We start from the raw sequence: 19,196 nt of genomic DNA, 5'->3' as shown, positions 1-19,196 counted from the left end.
AGTCTCATTAAAATCTCGTTAAAGTCTCATTAAAAGTCTCACAAATCTTTAAATCCTGATTCTTATTTATGGAATCTTTTCTGCCTTTGTGCCTTTTCACTCTCCTTTGTGAAACCACATTTCAGATTAGGAAAGCGAAACATGTAAACTTGGCTTAGATTTGCATATATTTCATTCTTTTTTTTGAAGAGGGGAGGACAACTGATGAGTTTGCTTGATTTCCACTGGTTTGATTCTCTCTCTCTCTTTCACTTTGAATCACACATACTGGGTCACCATAAAAAACAAACCCTATGTAGACTTATCTCTATTAAAGAAATCATGTTTGCACTTAAAAGCCTCCATCAAATTCCATCTTAACCAAACCCCTCGTGCTGATTCCTTTAAACCCATGTTCAGATTGCTGTAACTTTTATTGCATTAATGAAAACAGAAACAAACCAAAACAATTGACTTCTGACGTTTTTTGCAGTGTGCAGATCCTCCCAGCACTTTCCGGACACTTGTTGCTGTGTGCGGACGTCTGGGAACTCTTGATCCCGTATAAAAGCTCAGAGCCAGAAGAACATAGACAAGTCCACTCTGAGCTTTTAAGCAGTGACACTCTTCTTAAAAGTTTGTTGTTAGATCAACAGGTGATTAATTGCGTAACGGTGATGCGCGTTAACGCCTATTTAAAATAGACACACACGTTTTTCCACATAAAGTTTAACGAGGTTGTTTTTGTTTCAGGCTTTTGTTGTTACGCGTGGTTGAACTTTTTCTGGCGTTGTCTCAGCTGGACATGGCAGAGGGAGACTTCTACACGATGGGAAGCCGACAGAGGTTTCCCAGGGATCCGTTTGGAGAGTCTCCGTTCAGGGATCAGCTCGGTTCTCGCTTTATGGAGGATGAATTTGGGATGCCGCCTTTCCCCGATGATCTCGCCATGGACTGGCCGGGGTGGGCTCGACCGGGCCGCCTCAGCACACGCCTCAGCTCGGCGCCTTTCAGCAGCACTTTACGCACAGGGTTCCCCCCGCGGCAGGGCGCACCGGGCCCCGCCGTGTACAGCAGCAGATACAGTGAGCCATCCCGGAGCTCCCCCATCACCACCGGGGGGGAACCGTGGAAAGTTTGCGTCAACGTCCACAGCTTCAAACCAGAGGAGTTAAGCGTCAAAACCAGAGATGGCTTTGTAGAAGTGTCAGGTGAGTTGTGACGGGGTTTGTGACATAGGTACATAGTAAAATATTACCTTGAATACATTATTAATGTATACTCAAAGTAGTAGTGGTAGTTCTAAGCTGTGTTGATCATTTCAACACACATTTAGACATTGTAAGCCACCGTGATTATACCATTACAAGACCATATAAAGCAGTACTAATGTGTCACTGGGGTGGTTTGGAGGTGTCATTCAGCAGTTGGTCATCACTTATTTTTACTTTTATATCAGTGCCTTCAGCATTATGATAGGTTGTGTGAATCCTCCGGGCCTTTTCTCTTGACCTTAGATCAAATAACTCATTCATGCCACTGTCACATGAACAGTTGACAGCAATGGAACAACTAGGACAGTTAAACAGTTGTTATGAACAATATTAAGTGAATACTCTCTGTAGTAAAGTGTCACCTTAAACCTTTCACAAGTGAGAGACACCATCCTGGTACTGAGAATAATGTATCCATCCATCCATCATTTGAGATGTCACATTTGAACCAGCACCCATAAAAATGCAACATAATTAGATAATAAATAGAAGTGTTATGTCAGAGCATAATTTGGGTTCACAGCTTAGTCAAAAATTAAAGCCCAAGCCAGAATTTGTTGAAAGAAAACAATAACAATAAAGTTACAGGTTGTTTTAAGATCCTCTTTAATCATTTCAAGCTAAGGCTGGTGTTGTACTAAAATGTGTGCATCCATGGGATCCATCTTAAGTGATGTGGATGTAGAGTTGTGCACTATTAAGCTTTGATCTTGATTGAGCGAACTGGGGTCATCATCAAAATATGTGACCATAGGAATAAACATCACAAAATCTGACAGGTCACAGATTCTTGTGTTACACCAGCTCTTTTCATTTTGCAGTGACTTACTTTCAAGCCGTGTGATGAAAACCTTGGTAATATAACAATTTTCTCAGAATTCACTAACATGAATATGGATGATCTGAACAAACTCTGGGACTGAAACTTCCTCACTTCAGATCCTCCAGCTTAGACACCTGTTTCAAATTCCTAGAAAATCACCCCCTCAGTCAGCTATGAGCTACATTTAGATTTAAGGCCAGGCCCGTGACAACAGTCTCTGTTTACAATAAGACAAGCTGTGTGCCGGACAGAATGTTCTGGAAATAGGTCGAAGCTTGTACCCACTGGTCCACGTGCAGGTTTTAGTCACTGATTGTGATTCTCACCAAGAGTGACTTGTGAAAACTGCTTCCTATAGTGCTCGCCTCTAGTCAGTGCTTCACAAGAGAGTGAGATTCCAGGGATACCCACGACTGAAGAGGACAAGAGTAGAGCAGGAGTTTTTTATAAACACATTGTTGGTATGCCAGTTGGGTCATTCAATCATGGCGTGTCTGCCTGCCACTGTGGCTCGACCTCATTCTAAAAGTGTGACTGAGAACGTGATGGTGCAAGCATGTTATAGATGCCGTGCGGGAAGAAAAGTTAACACATTATAGTCATAAAAGGTAGTCATAAATTTAAAAAATAATAGTAAAAGTTGGCTCCATTCAGTGTCAACAGGAAACATTTATATAAAGTTAATCCCCTAACGAGAATTCCCCCAAAATGGAGAATTTCAGATTACAGAACAGGAATGAAAGACTAAGGATAGAAGGGAGGACTTAAAGAGGTACACAAAACAGGAAAAGAAGTGCAAAAAGAATGGAGAAAAGTCGATAAAAAAAATTAAAAAGAAGATATAGGATAATATAAGAAAGGAAGTATAAATATGGTAGCAAACAATAGGCAGTAAGATCATCTTGTTTTTTATGGTTAGTATTTCCATTTTTGGAGACTTTCTACTCCTCCACTACAATTCAGAGGGAAATGTGCTTCTCTTATTACATGGCTATAGTTACGTCTTACCTTGTATTTCAGGTTTGATATATGATATATAAGGGATAATGTAGCCTCAGCTGTGTCTCGTTGTCCTGATTGCATTTCTATCCTGCTATAGTGAAGATTCTTCCATCTTCGTCCAAATCGGATACAGATTAAGATGACATCATGAGCTAAGCCTTTGCCATAATAAGAAAAATATGGCATTGTGATCACCTTTCGCTGTTTTAATCCATGATAATTACCCACTGACAATACCCTTTTAAATGAATTTATTACTTATTATTACTAATTTCAAGCACTGAGAATTAGTCCCATTGCCGTTACTAGCCCAGCAACTACATTGCTAGAAACAATGTCAACGATTGAATCTACTAGCTAGCTACATAGTGACAGCCTATTTAGAGACAGTTAAATTGCACCTTCCATTAATTGTGAAATTTTACTGTCAAGGGGCTGCGCTTTCGCGCTTTTTGTTCACGTTTCACATTTGAAAACCTGACATATCTTAGTGTTGGGTAGCAACAAGAAGGCAGTGCTAGTTTGTAGCAGCAATGCAGGTTTATAGCTAGCTAGGGATGCATGAATGGCTGATGCAATAGTGTCGCAATAGAATTGAGTTGAGTAGAACTCTATGGTCTTATGACTTTTACTATTTTAAATGGTTTGAATACTTCTTCCAGTACTCCCATTATGTTAAAATACAATAATCCGCTGTTTCCCCTCCCAGAGCATGTTACACAAAGCATTTGAATGTGACATCTCAGTCACAAGGGACTTGAAAACAGGGAGAGGTGCCTTGCTGGATGACACTGTTTCCAAACCTCTTGCCATTATTCCTTAAATCTGTCAGCGAGATGATCAGTGCAGCAGTTTTACTTGTGAAGTCATGATGAGGTTTATACAATCACATGAGTTCACCAATGATCTTAGCTCAGTGCTCTCTGGAGTCTTAAATGTTCCAGCTACCTCCCTGTCTGATGGAGTCCAGCACTTTCGACAGGCGTAGACGTCACTGTGGGGGTATAGGGTAACACATCGGGGTGAGGGGGGGTTGAAGGGTTATGGGCGGGGCAGGACATGCTGCTGGCGGCGGCGCTGACATTTAGCAGCTCTGGAGCAGCTGCAAGCAAGCTGGAGAAGGACTGAGGACCATAAAGAGAGAGGAGGCCTGCAGTTCCCTGGGAGGGGCTTTCCAGGCCAAGCTGACCGCTCATGTTCTGTCCAGCACGTCTGTGTGTTGTTGCTCTGAAGCAACAGAGCAGATGTGTTTCATCCTGTTTATTTCGCAATGTTCATGTTCTGCAGAGGTTTTGAAAAACAAACACTGGAGGGACTGTTCAATGGAAAACTGATTGGGTATATTTCTGTTTATTGACAGAGAAATCAGTCAGTAACACTGAAAGCAGCAGTAGAAGAAGTTCAAATACAAAAAAAAGTATGAAATAAACAATAAATAAATAAAAGACCCTAAATTATATATACCCTTATTTAATAGTTACAATGTGTAAGTAGGCAATAGAGTATTACAATTTGTTTAAGAGTAAGAACATTTTGTTACAAAGTAGTTACATTTGTTGAAGTTAAATGACTTCTTTTCCGATTTTCCACAGGAAAACATGAAGAGAAACAGGAGGAAGGAGGCATAGTGACAAAGAATTTCACAAAGAAGATACAGTGAGTCCTTTTAACAAAATGTTGTACTGCACTTCTCTTTTTCTTCATGTCAACTGAACCCTGTTACCCCCACAGGAAGTCTGTAACTGCAGGCAGACCTGACATTTATCACAGATATATTCCCTCAACTAACACCTCTGAGCTTAAGCTCCGCTTATTACCTGGGACTGGTGCAGACCAAATATCCAACAGCTTCGCCACAGGGCCATTTAGGAAGCACTGAACGGTTTTTCAGTATCTCACCGTATATGTTATAGATGCAAAGTTCTAGTACTAAAGAGACATGATAAATTGAATTTAGTAGTTAAAGCTGATTACATGGAAATGTACAAATGTGTCTTTGTACAAACCCTAATTTTCCTCATATAGGTGTATGTAACAAAAACACTTGTTATTCTAATGCAGATCCAGATCCAGATGAAGCATTTCTGCATATTTTCTGTTAAAATACTACAGTTTGAGGAATGTGTGGCCTTCGCTGACATTTGTGGTCTAGCAGTCCTATGAGCTTTGAATTGACTGTAATACATATTAATTAACACAAATGATTGCGAGATCATTGAAGCAGGTACTCCTCTGTACATGTACACACTTTGGTTTGTAGAGCAGCGTGACCCCCAACAGGAACTACAAAGGTCACACAGACAGTTCATGTAGTAACTTGCCACAGAAGTTTCTAGAACCTGCTCCACACTCCACCCCAGCCTGTTTAATTGGACAACGGGTGGACTTCAGAGCTAAACGCTGGTGAGAGTTGCTGTCTGGCTGCCGCGTCACTCCGGATCAGCTAATTTCCTCTTGGTTAATTAGGCAGCAGTTGTGCTAGCTCGGCACTGTTCATATTACAATCCTTTTAATTGGAAAGCCTTCAGATCAGGCCTTTGTGCCTCCGCAGAGCTAAAGCTAAAGCAAATGACAGGCTGAATTTGGAGAGAGGTAAGGGGGAGGGGGACTCGTGTATAAATAACTGCCCTCAATACCCAAATCCTCTGGCTGTGAAGACACATTGCTCCCTCACATGTTACTCTGTGTGTTTGTGTATATGTATGTGTGTGTTAGAAAGAGAGAGAGAGTGTTTTTAGCTGAAGAACTGTTGCTTTCTCATTCCGCTTGATATGAGCTTTTGGCACACAATTTAAAACGAGGCTAAACACAAGACAACACAAAATCTGTGGCAAAAGCAGCAACACTCAAAAGGTTTTGTGGGAAAAGGATAAAAATCATCCAAAATGGGCCACCATGTAAAATATAGTGAATAAAATGCTCTTTTAAACTTTCAGCATAACGTTTTGAATCGCTAGAAAGAAGGATCATGCATGAAATCACTTTGAGTATTTTTTCATCTCCATTATCTTGAATGTCAGTGGTAAATGTGGAGATTGGTCACTCACAGTTGCAGTTTCTCCCTTTTTGTGGCTATCACGTTAATGTAAATATTCATACAGAGAAAAAATCCACATAAAAGATATGAACATAGCACTTTCTCCACTGATTGCAGCCTTAATAGACCATAATACAATACAGCAACGAGACATTTTGTACGGGCCATTGACTGTGTCTCTTCTTACTATGCAGCAATTTCTCTACCAACATAGTGCATAATGTAGACATAAATGCAAATGCTAAAGTGTACGCGCTCATGGGAATAAAAACTAACTAACTAACAGAGGCAGAAGAACAGATTGGATGAGCACAAGGTGAATCACAGATTGGTGATATATAAACCCACATGGTTCAAGGGGTTATTTTTCTGTTAAATTATGATCCAAACATGTTAGAAATGTGTCAATTAGTAACCAAATAGGTTGTTTTTGCTGGGGGCATAGCAGTCCAGCTATCGTTTATCTAGGTCACAGGTCAAGCGAGAACAGATCGTGTTTTTTAAGTTTTGGTGTGGATAGGGAAGCAAAGGTGACGCATGTGTCCACCTCGGTTCCATTCAGCTCTGTCAGTGTAGACCACACCTAAATCATGTTTCATTCCATAACTCAAGTGGTTGTGTGTCTGACGCATTTGGAATTTTGTTCTAATATACCTAGACAGGATTTAAGCTTTGGCCAAGAAGTCATGAGCCATTCATCCTGATTTGTCTGTCACTATGGGCATTTTAATGGAGATGCAGGTTTTTAGGAAACTACACTTTCTTTTATTACAGTAATACTTTATGTTTAGTTTTGCTTTGAGACACATGAAAGTACTGGACTGCCACAGATAAAACTCTTAGTCCACAGTGTTTTGCGTGCGTCGGCATGCGGAGAAGTGTGTTCTCCTCAAGCACCCCTATAGAGCACACACACACACTCACATACACCCTGTTTGCTCTTATTGTCTTGTCTCTCTCCACTCATGGCCTCATCAGCGCATAGGAGGAAAAGCATATTGGACTTTTTTTTCTGGCAGCTGAACAAAATCAATGTGTGAGATAAAATGTGCCAGAGGTAAATGAACTCCCCTAGCTGGACAGATAAACCTGCTGCCTGAGTCCGATTCATGGACCAGCTGAGTGATTTGACTTTATAAGAGGGAGCAACTTTGCTTCACAGCAAATGGTTCCTGGTAAAGTGGGTGAGTGCCAAGATTTGCCAAGTAATTTTCTACACTGATACTGGTCTAATATCATCTCTCTAAAAGCTTGTTATCAATGAAGTAAATGTGTATTTCCTCGATTTGAATAAGGGGTTAGGGAGCCCCCACTGGAAGGTCATGTGTACTACATCAACAAAGGACTCCTGAGTGTAGATTGCGATTTTTCATTGTTGATGCGCTGTTTTGTCTTGAGTGTTCTTTGTTTATAAGTAACAGGGACCAAAAGTACGACTCCGGTTTGATCAGTGGCAAGAGTTGACTCTGTAAACAAAAAAAAGCTGTAATTTGCCACAATGATAGCAAAAGGTTTGAGGTTAGGCCTGGAACTTAAGATGTCTTTGTAAGAATGGAAGAAACTAAAGAAATTGTTGAGTTTGAAGAATGTAAGCATGTTTGATCCTCTGCTTTCATGTCCGAGTATGAGACATTTCCTATTGTCTTTGTCCCAACCCCGTTGTCTCTGGCTTATATTTCTCAGTAGAGTGGGAAGTCGGTGGAGGGTCCTCTCTAATTAAATAGAGGTTAGACCCACCGTCGTCTGAACGTCTGAACAGCTCCTTGGCAGCCTGATGTTTATATTAACTCCCAAAGACTCTTGGCAGCTCACACAGAAAGCCCACATATCCATATTAGGCCATGCTGTCTGACAAAAAGACAGTGTGTGTGTGTGTATGTGTGTGTGTGTGTGTGTGTGTGTGTGTGTGCGTGTGTGTGTGTGTGCGTGCGTGTGTGTGTGCGTGTGTTTGTACTGTGTAGTAATAGCAGTTAAATTACAAATATTAATACTCTGATCTGAATTGAATCACTGTCTGTGCAGCAGATGAAAACAGCTTGTAAGGAAAATACAGGCTGAGAGAAATTAACAGATGTTAAAATTACCTGCAGAATAATTGGAACTAGGCTTCATGCTTGGAAAGATGCTATGATTTCCCTCACACTTTTCTCAGAGCAGGAGGAGTCATGATGGCTTTTGGTCCTTCTTCTTCTGGCTGTCAGACAGCTTCTCAAAATGTTATCCAAGAATGACAAGATAAGCATTTTGATAACAGTCAGAATCCTTCAGATTCTGCTAGACATAACAGGAAGAAAATTAGTTAACTGAAGGCTGTTTGTGAGAACCAGAGCTAAGCACCATTTGGGCATTTCTCCCATTTCTCTTCTTGAGTTGGAATGCATTACTACTTGCATGTAGCCTCAGGTGGTACCAAAGCAGGCAACATAGATATTGGAAACATGAATATTTACCTGTTTCCTTGGGCGACTCCAATGACCACTTTATTCTCTGTCGCCTCTCCTCAAAGCGGACATCTGAAAAGTCAGACAGTTATGAGTTGTTTGAAATGAAACCCACAGAGCCATGTTAGACCATGTTTGAATAAAGGGTGTAGGGTATGCAAATTATGGTTGTTTATCTTGTTACTGTGGGGCGAATCAGAGGCAACATTCGAATAAGATGGTTTGAATATGATTGTTATTAGGCTTGGGTCTTGTGATTTTAGATTCTCTGGAATTTTGCATTGCGGCTTGTTGACAGTGACTTTGGAAAAGTTAGAAAGTTATTGGGCAGCTTGTTTTTTGCTTTAGAGATGTTCTCCAATGTGTTCCCAAGGTACTGTGTTAAACATGTTCTTCAAAGTAGTGATGTCTTCCATTCATTAGTAATGGAAGTAAAAAATTAAACTGCTAATTAGTATTTACGTAAATACAATTAAAACCTTTTGCAAACCCCTGACCCCTGAAGTAATTATTTGTCTAAGTTTGTAGGGGATTGTAGGAATGGTCCACATAAAAGTACAAAGAAACACACATTCATCTCCGATAATTGTAGAAGGAAAGTAGTGTCAAATTTCTGATATTTGCCCATGTTTTGCAAGAGCTTGTGTATGGAAAAGAAATTTAAGTTTTATATGACCTCTGCGTTTAGTAAGTAACTTAATTTTTTTTCTTAAAGCTCCTTCTGCACACAGCACTCTTTAATTTGTTCCTTTAATTTGTTCCTCCCACCCGTCTCAAACACACACATCAAGTGCAGTAAACTGCCTTTATGCAATCTGCAATTCCACCCATATAAATAAAATATTGCTGCAATATCTCTGTGTTTTCTGTCACCCAAGTCGGTGGATGTCTAGTGAGAAAGTAGCGGGCCGTATTTATAGGCGGGTATTTATCCCCTCACATTCGTTCACACCTAGGCCCCGCAGAAAATTTTCAATGGGTTTTTGAATGGAAATGAGGACTGGCAAGCGATTGGAGCAGGTGGCACATCATGCAAAATTATCACTAATCTGTGTGTGTGTGTGTGTGTGTGTGTGTGTGTGTGTGTGTGTGTGTGTACACGTGTAGATTAGTGCTGCTTGTCACAGATGTCTACCACAAGAACTTTAAATGAAGCTGCAAAGTATTTTTAATGTGAGCTACCATAGTAATTGATGTGTCTCCATGTTCTTTTGAAATACCGATTGTAATTTAAGCATTGAGCATGTCTTGGTATCACAAAGTTGAAGTTAATTTTTTGTTTTACACATGTCGGAATAGAGGTGGAGAAAACTAGGACATGCCAAGGAAGGGCTGTTGCTATGCAATCACAGATTGTGTACAGTGGCCTTTTGATGGTCACATCTCAGACTCAGAAATAACATTTTGCTGATCTTGTTTATGTGAGGGTCACAGTTGTCAACAGAGGTGCAAATTGCTCTGTCACATATCTACCACTGTGTCATCTGTTGCCAAGCAGTTTACATTTAATGACTCCAATGGCTTTCATTTGATTTCCACGTGACCCAGAAAGTCACCTGACCACAGGTGTGAATGAGGAGAAATGCCTATTTGCCCTGAGCAATGACTGCTAGACACTGCAATATACAGTATATACATATATATTATATATACAATAGATGGGTTTTTTTGTAATCACATTTGATCACAGTGTTTTATGGAATAGGATTGGGATCATTGAGTCAGAAAACCAAAACTTTTAACTTAAATATATGCATGCAAACATGTATACATATTATACGTATACAAATTTATTTCATTTTATTTTAATCACAGAATTAATCATACTGGCATAGTGTAGTCCTTGCAGTGAGACAAAGAGTAATTCTTGCCAACAGACACTTAATTGTGGGACTCAGAACACAAGGTTCCAAATGCAGACAGTGAAATGATCTGATGCATATTCACACAGAGCAGGTGCTCTGTCTAATTCCACTCAACCAAATGGACTTAACCCCTAATTAAGATCAATTACAGCTCCAGCAAGCTCTCCAGGGCTAAATGAGATCCAGCCATAATCAAGATTTGTGCATTAGTAGTCAAGGGAATTTCCATTTACTTGCCTTCGTCCCTTGAACTAAATAAGAATTTCTCTGGAGAAACTGGAGGGCACCGCTACTCTGCTTTCTCCCTGTGTGTTAAGTTATTAAATTTGCAAAGTTTTATATATTGTAAATAGTCTAATTCCAGACAGCTTAGGGTAACATAACGTGACGTGATGGGTGATCGTGTTCTGGTGCCACACTGGTAGGCTAGACTAGCTCTTATCTCCCGTTGTTGTAGTTGCTAAAATCACTGTAATATTTCAGAACTAAGTCTCTAAAATGTCTGACAAGGACCTATTGACTAAACATAGAGATCTGCCTACCATGATTATAAGTGCCACATGACAATATTACGAAGAATGAACGATGAAAATGTACTGTTGGTCCATTATACATATATTCTTAGAATGTACTCAGCTGTGTATACATCTTCATCCTTGCATTTGTACATTTAAGATGTATTCAGCAATGTCTAACTTACCTGTCTTGGGAGGCAGAGCTGCGACTGTTGGCGTATTGATTATGTTGCTTTGTTGTTTCATGTGTAGACCACACATTGTTGTTTAAGCACATATCACCTGTGGGGCTCTGTAATCTATTCCCCTCTCTCACCCGTTTTTCTTTACTCCTCCCAAATTTTCTCAGGGTCCCTGTGGATGTGGACCCTCTGACAGTCTTCGCCTCTTTGTCCCCAGAGGGCGTTCTCATCATCGAGGCTCGACAGACTCCTCCTTATTACCTCTTCAGTAATGAAGTACCCCAGGGTGGCGACATTCAGGAGACAGAACTCCTGGAAGCACCCACAATGTAACCCTGCTACTATCACCAGCAGGATTGATGCGTAACATGTGGCTTTACTGCCCAATTTCTCATGAAAACATGAATATTGGGTGATTCTAAAGGCCAAAGGTAACACCTAACAAAGTTGGCACTGAATGTAATCTGGGGTTCTGCAGAATCGTCCAGTGTTGATGTTTTCGTTGGTGAGTGGGTTGGACATTCAGCTTCCTACTGTTAGACACCTGAATAAGATGTTTTTATGTTAAAGCTGGATTTAAAACACCCCTTTGTATAAGCCTTAGTCACATACTGCATTTACAATTATGCCCAAATGAAATTCTGATGTAATTGGGGACACTTTTATGCAAGCATCTACATTAAATGAATGTCAAGTCATCCAGACAAAGCAGGTCTTTTTTCTATCTCATCCCTTTGATATTGTTTATTGAAATACAATTACAGACCAGCTGGTTTGGTAAACATGAACATGCTGTCGGCACTGAACTCATGTTACATTTCATATTTGCTGGCTCCTGAAGATTAACATTTTTCAAACAACAAGTTTATGGAGCCCTCGGTGTGTTTACTTGTCTGGCACACCATTAATATTATACAATATGTGGGTGGATGCACGACCTGCTGGGCCACTTACACATTTAAAAATCATATTCTCCATCACTAATGTTGCAACTAAAGTTGCATTAGTATTACTAATATGGTACCTTCTGTGCCTTGATTTCCTTCAGCACCACACATGTTAATGAATGTCATTTAAAAAATGACAAGAAACAAAAATAAAGCACCCTTTGTGGCTTACGTAACGAGGGTGATTTGTGTGCATTCATACTGTATTCTACCTACGTGTAATGTAAATATATTATAATATGTGCCAATTCATAACCAGAATAATAATAAAAGTGGTCCAGGTTTTACAACTGGATTTGCTTTTTTATGGCTACATAATTTTGAAGCAAAGAGAATGATTGTTTCCTGCCTTCTTTTGTTGATCTCTTTATACATGGTTGATGCAATAAAGACATCCAGCCAGTCTCCTGCTGCGTCTCAACATCTGTGTTTTTTTATTTTAAATTGCGTGACTTGTGGGCCTCCTTCCAGGGATCCAGGGGGCCTGCAGTGTTTTTCTTTGATAACAGAAGGAACTGGGCAGCAGATTAGCACAGGGTTTTAGTGCATTGCAGAATGGCCCAAACACATTGGTAATGAAGGGCAGTAAGCCTCTCTACATATTGGAATCGAAAGGGACCAACAGTAAAAACACCATTTCTGCGACATGCCAGTTCACATCGACTGACCACTTCTCTGGCCTCTGGCCCTTGAGTGTGAGTCCACAGGTCAGCCACTTTTCAGCTCTGTGGCTCCTGAGCTGTCTCAACAATAGACGGCTTCTCGCCCAAGGGGACACCGAGCTGTGTTTACCAACAGGGCTCTGCGGCTCCCTCTGCCATCCACACAGCAATTAGTCAGTAAGAGTGTTTGAATCGTTGTTTCTCTGTAAGACTTGGATTGAGGTTGTTGATAGGCTTTTCTTTAGGTAGAGCTGGGCACTGCCTGGTTTGACCCCCTGAGCTTCAATAGGTGGGTATCTACATACAGTATATGTGGAGATAAATATCGAGCTATACTGTATATGGTAGATATATATGGATATATAGACAGTATGGTAGAAATATATGGATGGTTTGACCTGATCAACTCAGCGTCCGCTAAATGATAAACATAAATGTAACTGCTCCATATGTTTGACATTAGCTGAAATGTGCAGACACTATACTCCTCCTCCAAATCACACCAGTTTCTCCTTGACCAGGTTATTCATGTGACTTATGCACATCTATGCACAGAATCTGATTAATGTCAAAATCTCTTGGCTTAAAAAAGGTGATAATTAAGCGGATTTCATGTTTGGATGTGTTCATGTTTCTGAGGAAAGGATGAATATGATCACCTATGAATATATTTACATTATATACAGTAAATAAGCAGATAGGCTTTTGTGGGAAGTAGTGTTCAGCTATTTTACTTGAAGACACTTGAGTCAAACTGAAACAAATCTCCCTGGACACTGAGATTATTTCCATCTGTTTCCAACAAAAATCCACAAGAAAAGTGTAATTTTTGTGCATTGCGTTGTTCTTAAAAAATGATTAAATAATAACTATAATTTCATTGCTTACATTTTCGTTGTTTTAAGAATGCACTTAAGACTAGACTCAATGATTTGTTGGAGAAGTTTTGCTTTGTACATCACATACACATAAGGTTCAATGAGTACTGAACATGTCATTTTCACATGCCATTGCTTTATTGGTGCTCCAAAGTCAACATTGAAAACAACATCCACTGAAAAGCTCCTGTTTACTGTTGCAAAGCCAGCGTAGCTGGTTGATATGATCAGAAACAGAAAAGAGGCTGTATGTGAGATGTTGGCTGTGTTGTATTGAACATTTTCTACTTGTTATCTTGAACCATGTCAGAGGCGTCCAGCTCCTGGATCGGGTCTTCACTTGGTGGACTTTTGCCCATCTTAGGCTCCTCAGGCAGGGTAACCCCCTGAGCAGCCTCGCCTGAGCTCTCCATTACTTGGACCTCTTCATCCGCAGCTGGTTCTTCATGTTCAGGTTGTTTGGATGTATCTGGGCTACCATGGCTTTCCAGGGCTTCATGGTGCTTTAAAGGTTCTTGAATATCAGGCTCCTCAGGCTGGGTGATCCCCTCAGCAGCCTCGCCTGAGCTCTCCATTACTTGGACTTCTCCATCCACAGCTGGTTCTTCATGTTCAGGTTGTTGGGATGTATCTGGGCTACCATGGCTTTCCAGGGCTTCACGGTGCTTTAAAGGTTCTTGAATATCAGGCTCCTCAGGCTGGGTGATCCCCTGAGCAGCCTCGCCTGAGCTCTCCATTACTTGGACTTCTCCATCCACAGCTGGTTCTTCATGTTCAGGTTGTTTGGATGAATCTGGGCTATCAGGGCTTTCCAGGACTTCATGGTGCTTTAAAGGTTCTTCAATATCAGTCTCCTCAGGCTGGGTGTTCTCCTGAGCGGCCTCGTCTGAGCTCTCCATTACTTGGACCTCTCTATCCACAGCTGGTTCTTCATGTTCAGACTGCTTGGATGTATCTGGGCTGTCATGGGTTTCTAGGCCTTCATGGTGCTTTACAGGTTCTTGAATGCTCTCTGTGCCGTTGCCATCCGCAGTTGCTAAGGGGTGGGACTCGCCAGCTGGCATTTCATGGATTTCCTTCCCCTCTTCACACTGCTGTAGCTGATCTGCACTGTTGCCAGGGAGGGGTTGATCACCTTGGACCTCTTGTGGAGCCTCCTCCCCATGATCTGGTGACTTCACAGAGGGACATCCCTGTTCTTCTCGTTCTATTGGTTCAGAGGGTTTCTGATCTCTGATATTTGACTCAGTTTCAGGAGTTTCTTCTTTCTTATGATCTTCCTCTTGTTCTCCAGCAGCGCTCTCCCTCTCTACCTGCATTTGGACACCAAAATGTAGGAAATGTCAGGTGAAATAGTGTAGGAAATATGTTGGCTGACAATGTCACTAAACAGAATAAGGCATTCGGTTATTTAAAATTTATGCCAGATCAATGTTTTATTACATTTATTCATGTACTGTACAAAGTTGTGTCCTTTTTGTGTCACTTTCTACTTTCCTTCCTTCATTCCTAGCTTCCTTCCTTATCTGTTTATTTATTTGAGTTTTACCTTTGTTTCTGGCTTTTCTCCAACTTTCCTTATTTCCTTCCATTCAAAATTTGCTGGTTTTAATGAAAAATTACAATACAATACTTCTCCTTCTAATGGAGTTGTTTGGATGTGCTTTGTATCACTATTGTTACTTAAATAAAGGATCTGAATACATTTCTTTTCTTCTCTCTTCTTAATATTTTTCATTCAAATGAACGCAAGTTTATTTTCTAATCCACAGAATGCTCAACATGCAACCTAAAACTAGGTTCCTTCTGACTTCTATCATGTCTGAATACCTGTATAGGAATGATGACATCAGCAGGAATGGAGGAGGCGGGAAGGGGAGCTTCCACAGATAGGACCCCATCCACTGACAGCATGGATACGATTTTAGTTACATCGATCTCGACTGGAAGCCTGAAAATCACACAAGCACCTTTACAATGTGTCACATAACATTGTGCCATTGCTGCTAATGAAACGCTGAAAGTGACTTATGTAGTATCTGACATATCCAATCGGGCAATTAAATACTATCTGCATTTCATCATTTCAGCTATGTTTCTTAATAATCTCGTATATTCTTACCTGTATTTTCGTGTAAAACATCTGGCAATAAACCCATGCTCATCTGGCCTCTCTTCGTGTTTCCCTGGGGATGAATTATCATTAATGGGGAGAATGTGAGGACGCATGGTGAAATCAAGCAACACAGAGAAACCACTCAACGCAGAAATTAAATTTCTGACACAGAGCTGTGATTTTAATTTCCCCCAGCACTGTACTTAAGCCGTTTTTTTTCTCACATTCAATTTTCTTTCCTTCAATGTTTAGTTAAGGGTATTTAGAGCCATACGAGGCATCTGTCTTTTGATAACAATTTATTTATTTGATAGAAAATACTCCAAACTAGTTAGTAATTTCAGAACACGGCAGTATATCCACTGAAAGCTGTACAATTTTTCCTGAAATATAATATAATGTATCTCAATATATAAACATTGCGGAAATTTTTGGATTCATGACTCATTCGTTTCCTAATTGTCCACCAACTGTTGACAATCTGTCGTCTTGACAAATTCTGCTAATTGATAAATAAACAGACAGATGGGTAAATAAGAATGAAAATCACCCTGCTGGTGTAATAATTGTACTCTCAAAAAGAAGAAAACACACTAACCTGTGTGTAAAAGTAAGTGACAACCCTATTAAAACTTTTAGAACTAATGTATCTGTCAGCTCTTGTCTGTACCTCCAACCTCCAGGAATCCCTCTTTGACACGGACAGAAATCTCTGAGGGTGAGAAATGAGCCACGTCCAACCTCACGCTCCACTTGAATTGCTCCTTACTGATCTTTTCACCGGGATGATGCATCGACGCAGAGATGTAGGGCACAAAGAGGGGAGCCGGGATGTACCCAGACCAGGAGCAGGCTGCCAAACTCCTCTGCAGCCAATCCACATCCAACAACCGAGGGTCCCCTGGCTCCAAGAAAGGTGGTAGGCCAACATCTTGATTGGGAAGCCGGAGTGGTTGCCACCATTTTCTCAGGGGGAGCCAGGGGGCGACCCTGCTGTACTCCGCACACGACATCTCCTGCTCGGGCCTGCCTCAATTATTAAAAAAGACAAAGTCAGATTAAAAGAGAGAAAACACCAAAATAGAAACCTTCTTTAAGCGGGGAGAGCGTAACTTTTAGACTTACTTGGTTGAAACTTCAGCAATTAAAATCTCCTTAATGAATGAGAGGATGATAAAGGAGATTTGCTGTAGCTACATGTGGGGAGGAGAAATCCCAGAGGGGCTTTTTATAGGGTTCCTGTCTGTTTTAGCACTTATTAAGCAGTCATGCTGCTCCCATGAGAAGGAATGTGGGCATGGGCTGATGGGTGTGGAGAAGAGGCCGTTACCTCTCGCTGGCCTGAAGAGAGAGGGTCATTAATTAGTCGTATTTATAACTTTTTGGGCCATGATGGCAAATAGTTAACAGTTGACTGAAGCTGCTGGTTTGTGGCTGAACTGTTGCATGTGTTGCCTGAAGACAGTTTCTCTCACATACCTGTGAATTCTATTCTCCCTGAAGTGACGGAGCTTCTCAGTCCTGCCGTGACCCACTGAGAGCGTCTCGTCCAAAGGTGGAAAGTATCAAAGTACATTTACTCAACTTCCCATGTAAAAACTCTGAATTTCAGGCGTCCAGGCTATAATTTTTTACTCTGTTTTAGCTGTGTGTGTGTGTGTGTGTGGCGTGGCCCTTCCCACAAAGCAAGTTTTAGAGCTTTCAAGACTTTGCTGTATGACAAACAAAAAGATGAACTGAGTACAAAAATGAGGCAGATCTATAAGCTACAACAGCTTGTAAAAGATGTGTAGTATTAGCAGAGGCTGAGCAGGCACAGCTTGCCTCTGCCAGTAAGAGAGCATCATGCATAAGGTTAGCAGAGGATGAATCAACTGATAATAGCGATAATGTGCAGGTGTGTGTGAGGTTTAACAGTGCAGAGAGGAGGGATTTCTGTGAACACCTTAGGTGTGACAGCACTGGTAATGCAAACTAGAGGAGAAAGAAACAGAAGAATAGATAATGGGTGTGTGTGTAGTCAATAGTTAATGGGTTGAGCAGTTGATAGTTTGTTTTATTGTTTATTGAACTGTACAGTTTTATTTTGTACATTTACGTTGTGAAATGTGAAATGTCCTTTCCTTTGCTGGACGTGTTCAGTTTTATTACAGTTCTCTCTTTTATCAAGAGTAAAATACTTGACAGGGTTTCATTTCAAATGCTGTGTGCCCTGAGATCTTGGTATGCTGTTCACTGGAGCTCAAAACAGATTGAACAGATGTTTCTGTCACTATGGGTGACACTTTCGCCCACAGATTCTGGCTGTAGTCTGACTTGTGAGAGCTGCCTGTTCCCATTAAGCACATTTACCGGATGTACATGGTGCACTTATGCATTCACATTGCAGCTAATGGTGAAAAATATCTGGATAGATTGTGAGTAGCCCTGTCGTCCAAGAATTCATATCTAACTCATCCTCAAAAGCAACAGCATTTCAGATGTGTGACGTTCTTAGTTTGACGGGGATGGACTGCTACACAAAGCCTCTGACTTTCAGGCCAGAGAGTCCCAACATTTTATTATATGTATGCATACAAATGTTCAGTTCAACCACAAAATCATTGGCATTAACCAGCTGATTGCAGATACTGCAGGAAAAGAAAATAGAATAACAGCAATCTAAAAATGGCAGTAAACACTTTGGTCCATATCTTACAAATACAATGTAATCTGGGACATCTGAGACCTCATCAGCATTTCCCAAAAATACATTACTAATGCAAAACAAATTGTGACATACACATACATTATGTGAACTCTACATTTGCCATAGGCATGAATATGTTTGACTTATAATACTATTGTATGTTATATATTGTATAGCAATTGTTTGTATGTCTGTCACAGGAATAACTGTTGGGACCTTTGCTTTGCTTGATCTGTTTTCCAAGTGACAAAGGTCAAGGTCAAAGTGTTAGCCCTATGCTATTGCATGAGGAATATCAGTAGAAGACATATACTATGGAGAGTATGTCTTCAGTACCTATATTATACTATGACTATGAGTCATTTCTAGTCATTCGATTGGTTTTCCTGGCCTTGTCCCTCTTTTCCACCTATTCAACAAATTAGGTTAAGAATGTTTTAAGAAATGCTGTAAAAAAAGAAAAAAAAGGTACAACATAACAAATCTCAGTGGAGGTAATGAATCAATAAATAAGCCATATGGTCTCTAAGTTTGTGCTCTATTTGTTTTCCTCTTGAGAAACAGTTATAATTTCATGTCTGATTTCGTTTTGATATTTTGTGTGTAGATAACTGCTATGAGTTTGTGTTATTATCTGTATATACTCACTGTTTTGTTTGTATAATTACTTTAATAAAGTTGTGAAAACATCTCGGGCTTTGGCACAGGGCCAGGATTGTGCAGCGTGGCTGAGCCTGGGCTGAGCCTGATTGTGTTTCATGTAACCAGGTGGAAACAAGCTAACAC

At 40.5% G+C, this 19,196-nt stretch overlaps 1 protein-coding gene across 2 annotated transcripts; it reads left to right on the top strand.

The window, feature by feature from the left end:
- The first annotated feature begins 510 nt into the window (after nt 1-510).
- hspb8 (heat shock protein b8) lies at nt 511-12,470 on the top strand. 2 transcript variants are annotated; one of them, XM_076150910.1, is made up of 4 exons: nt 511-635; nt 733-1,190; nt 4,671-4,734; nt 11,286-12,470. In XM_076150910.1, exons 2-4 carry the CDS (start codon nt 785-787, stop codon nt 11,449-11,451), a joined length of 636 nt encoding a protein of 211 aa, XP_076007025.1. In that variant the 5' UTR covers nt 511-635; nt 733-784; the 3' UTR covers nt 11,452-12,470. The 2 variants fall into 2 exon arrangements, with proteins under 2 accessions (XP_076007025.1, XP_076007024.1); XM_076150909.1 differs by having other exon boundaries at nt 511-1,190.
- The last annotated feature ends 6,726 nt before the right edge of the window (nt 12,471-19,196 follow it).

The sequence above is a fragment of the Genypterus blacodes genome, unplaced genomic scaffold, assembly GCF_046128005.1.
Source record: "Genypterus blacodes isolate CSIRO-AG114 ecotype Tasmania unplaced genomic scaffold, CSIRO-AGI_Gbla_v1 ptg000053l_1, whole genome shotgun sequence".
Classification (NCBI taxonomy): Eukaryota; Metazoa; Chordata; class Actinopteri; order Ophidiiformes; family Ophidiidae; genus Genypterus; species Genypterus blacodes.
This window is presented reverse-complemented; position numbering and strand designations above follow the sequence as displayed.

What these genes read in the sequence shown, in the direction of transcription:
- hspb8 (XM_076150910.1), top strand. Translation starts at nt 785, where the DNA reads ATGGCAGAGGGAGACTTCTACACGATGGGAAGCCGACAGAGGTTTCCC. An exon ending in TGGCTTTGTAGAAGTGTCAG is followed by an intron (nt 1,191 to 4,670) that starts GTGAGTTGTGAC and finishes GATTTTCCACAG; the next exon opens with GAAAACATGAAGAGAAACAG. An exon ending in AATTTCACAAAGAAGATACA is followed by an intron (nt 4,735 to 11,285) that starts GTGAGTCCTTTT and finishes AAATTTTCTCAG; the next exon opens with GGTCCCTGTGGATGTGGACC.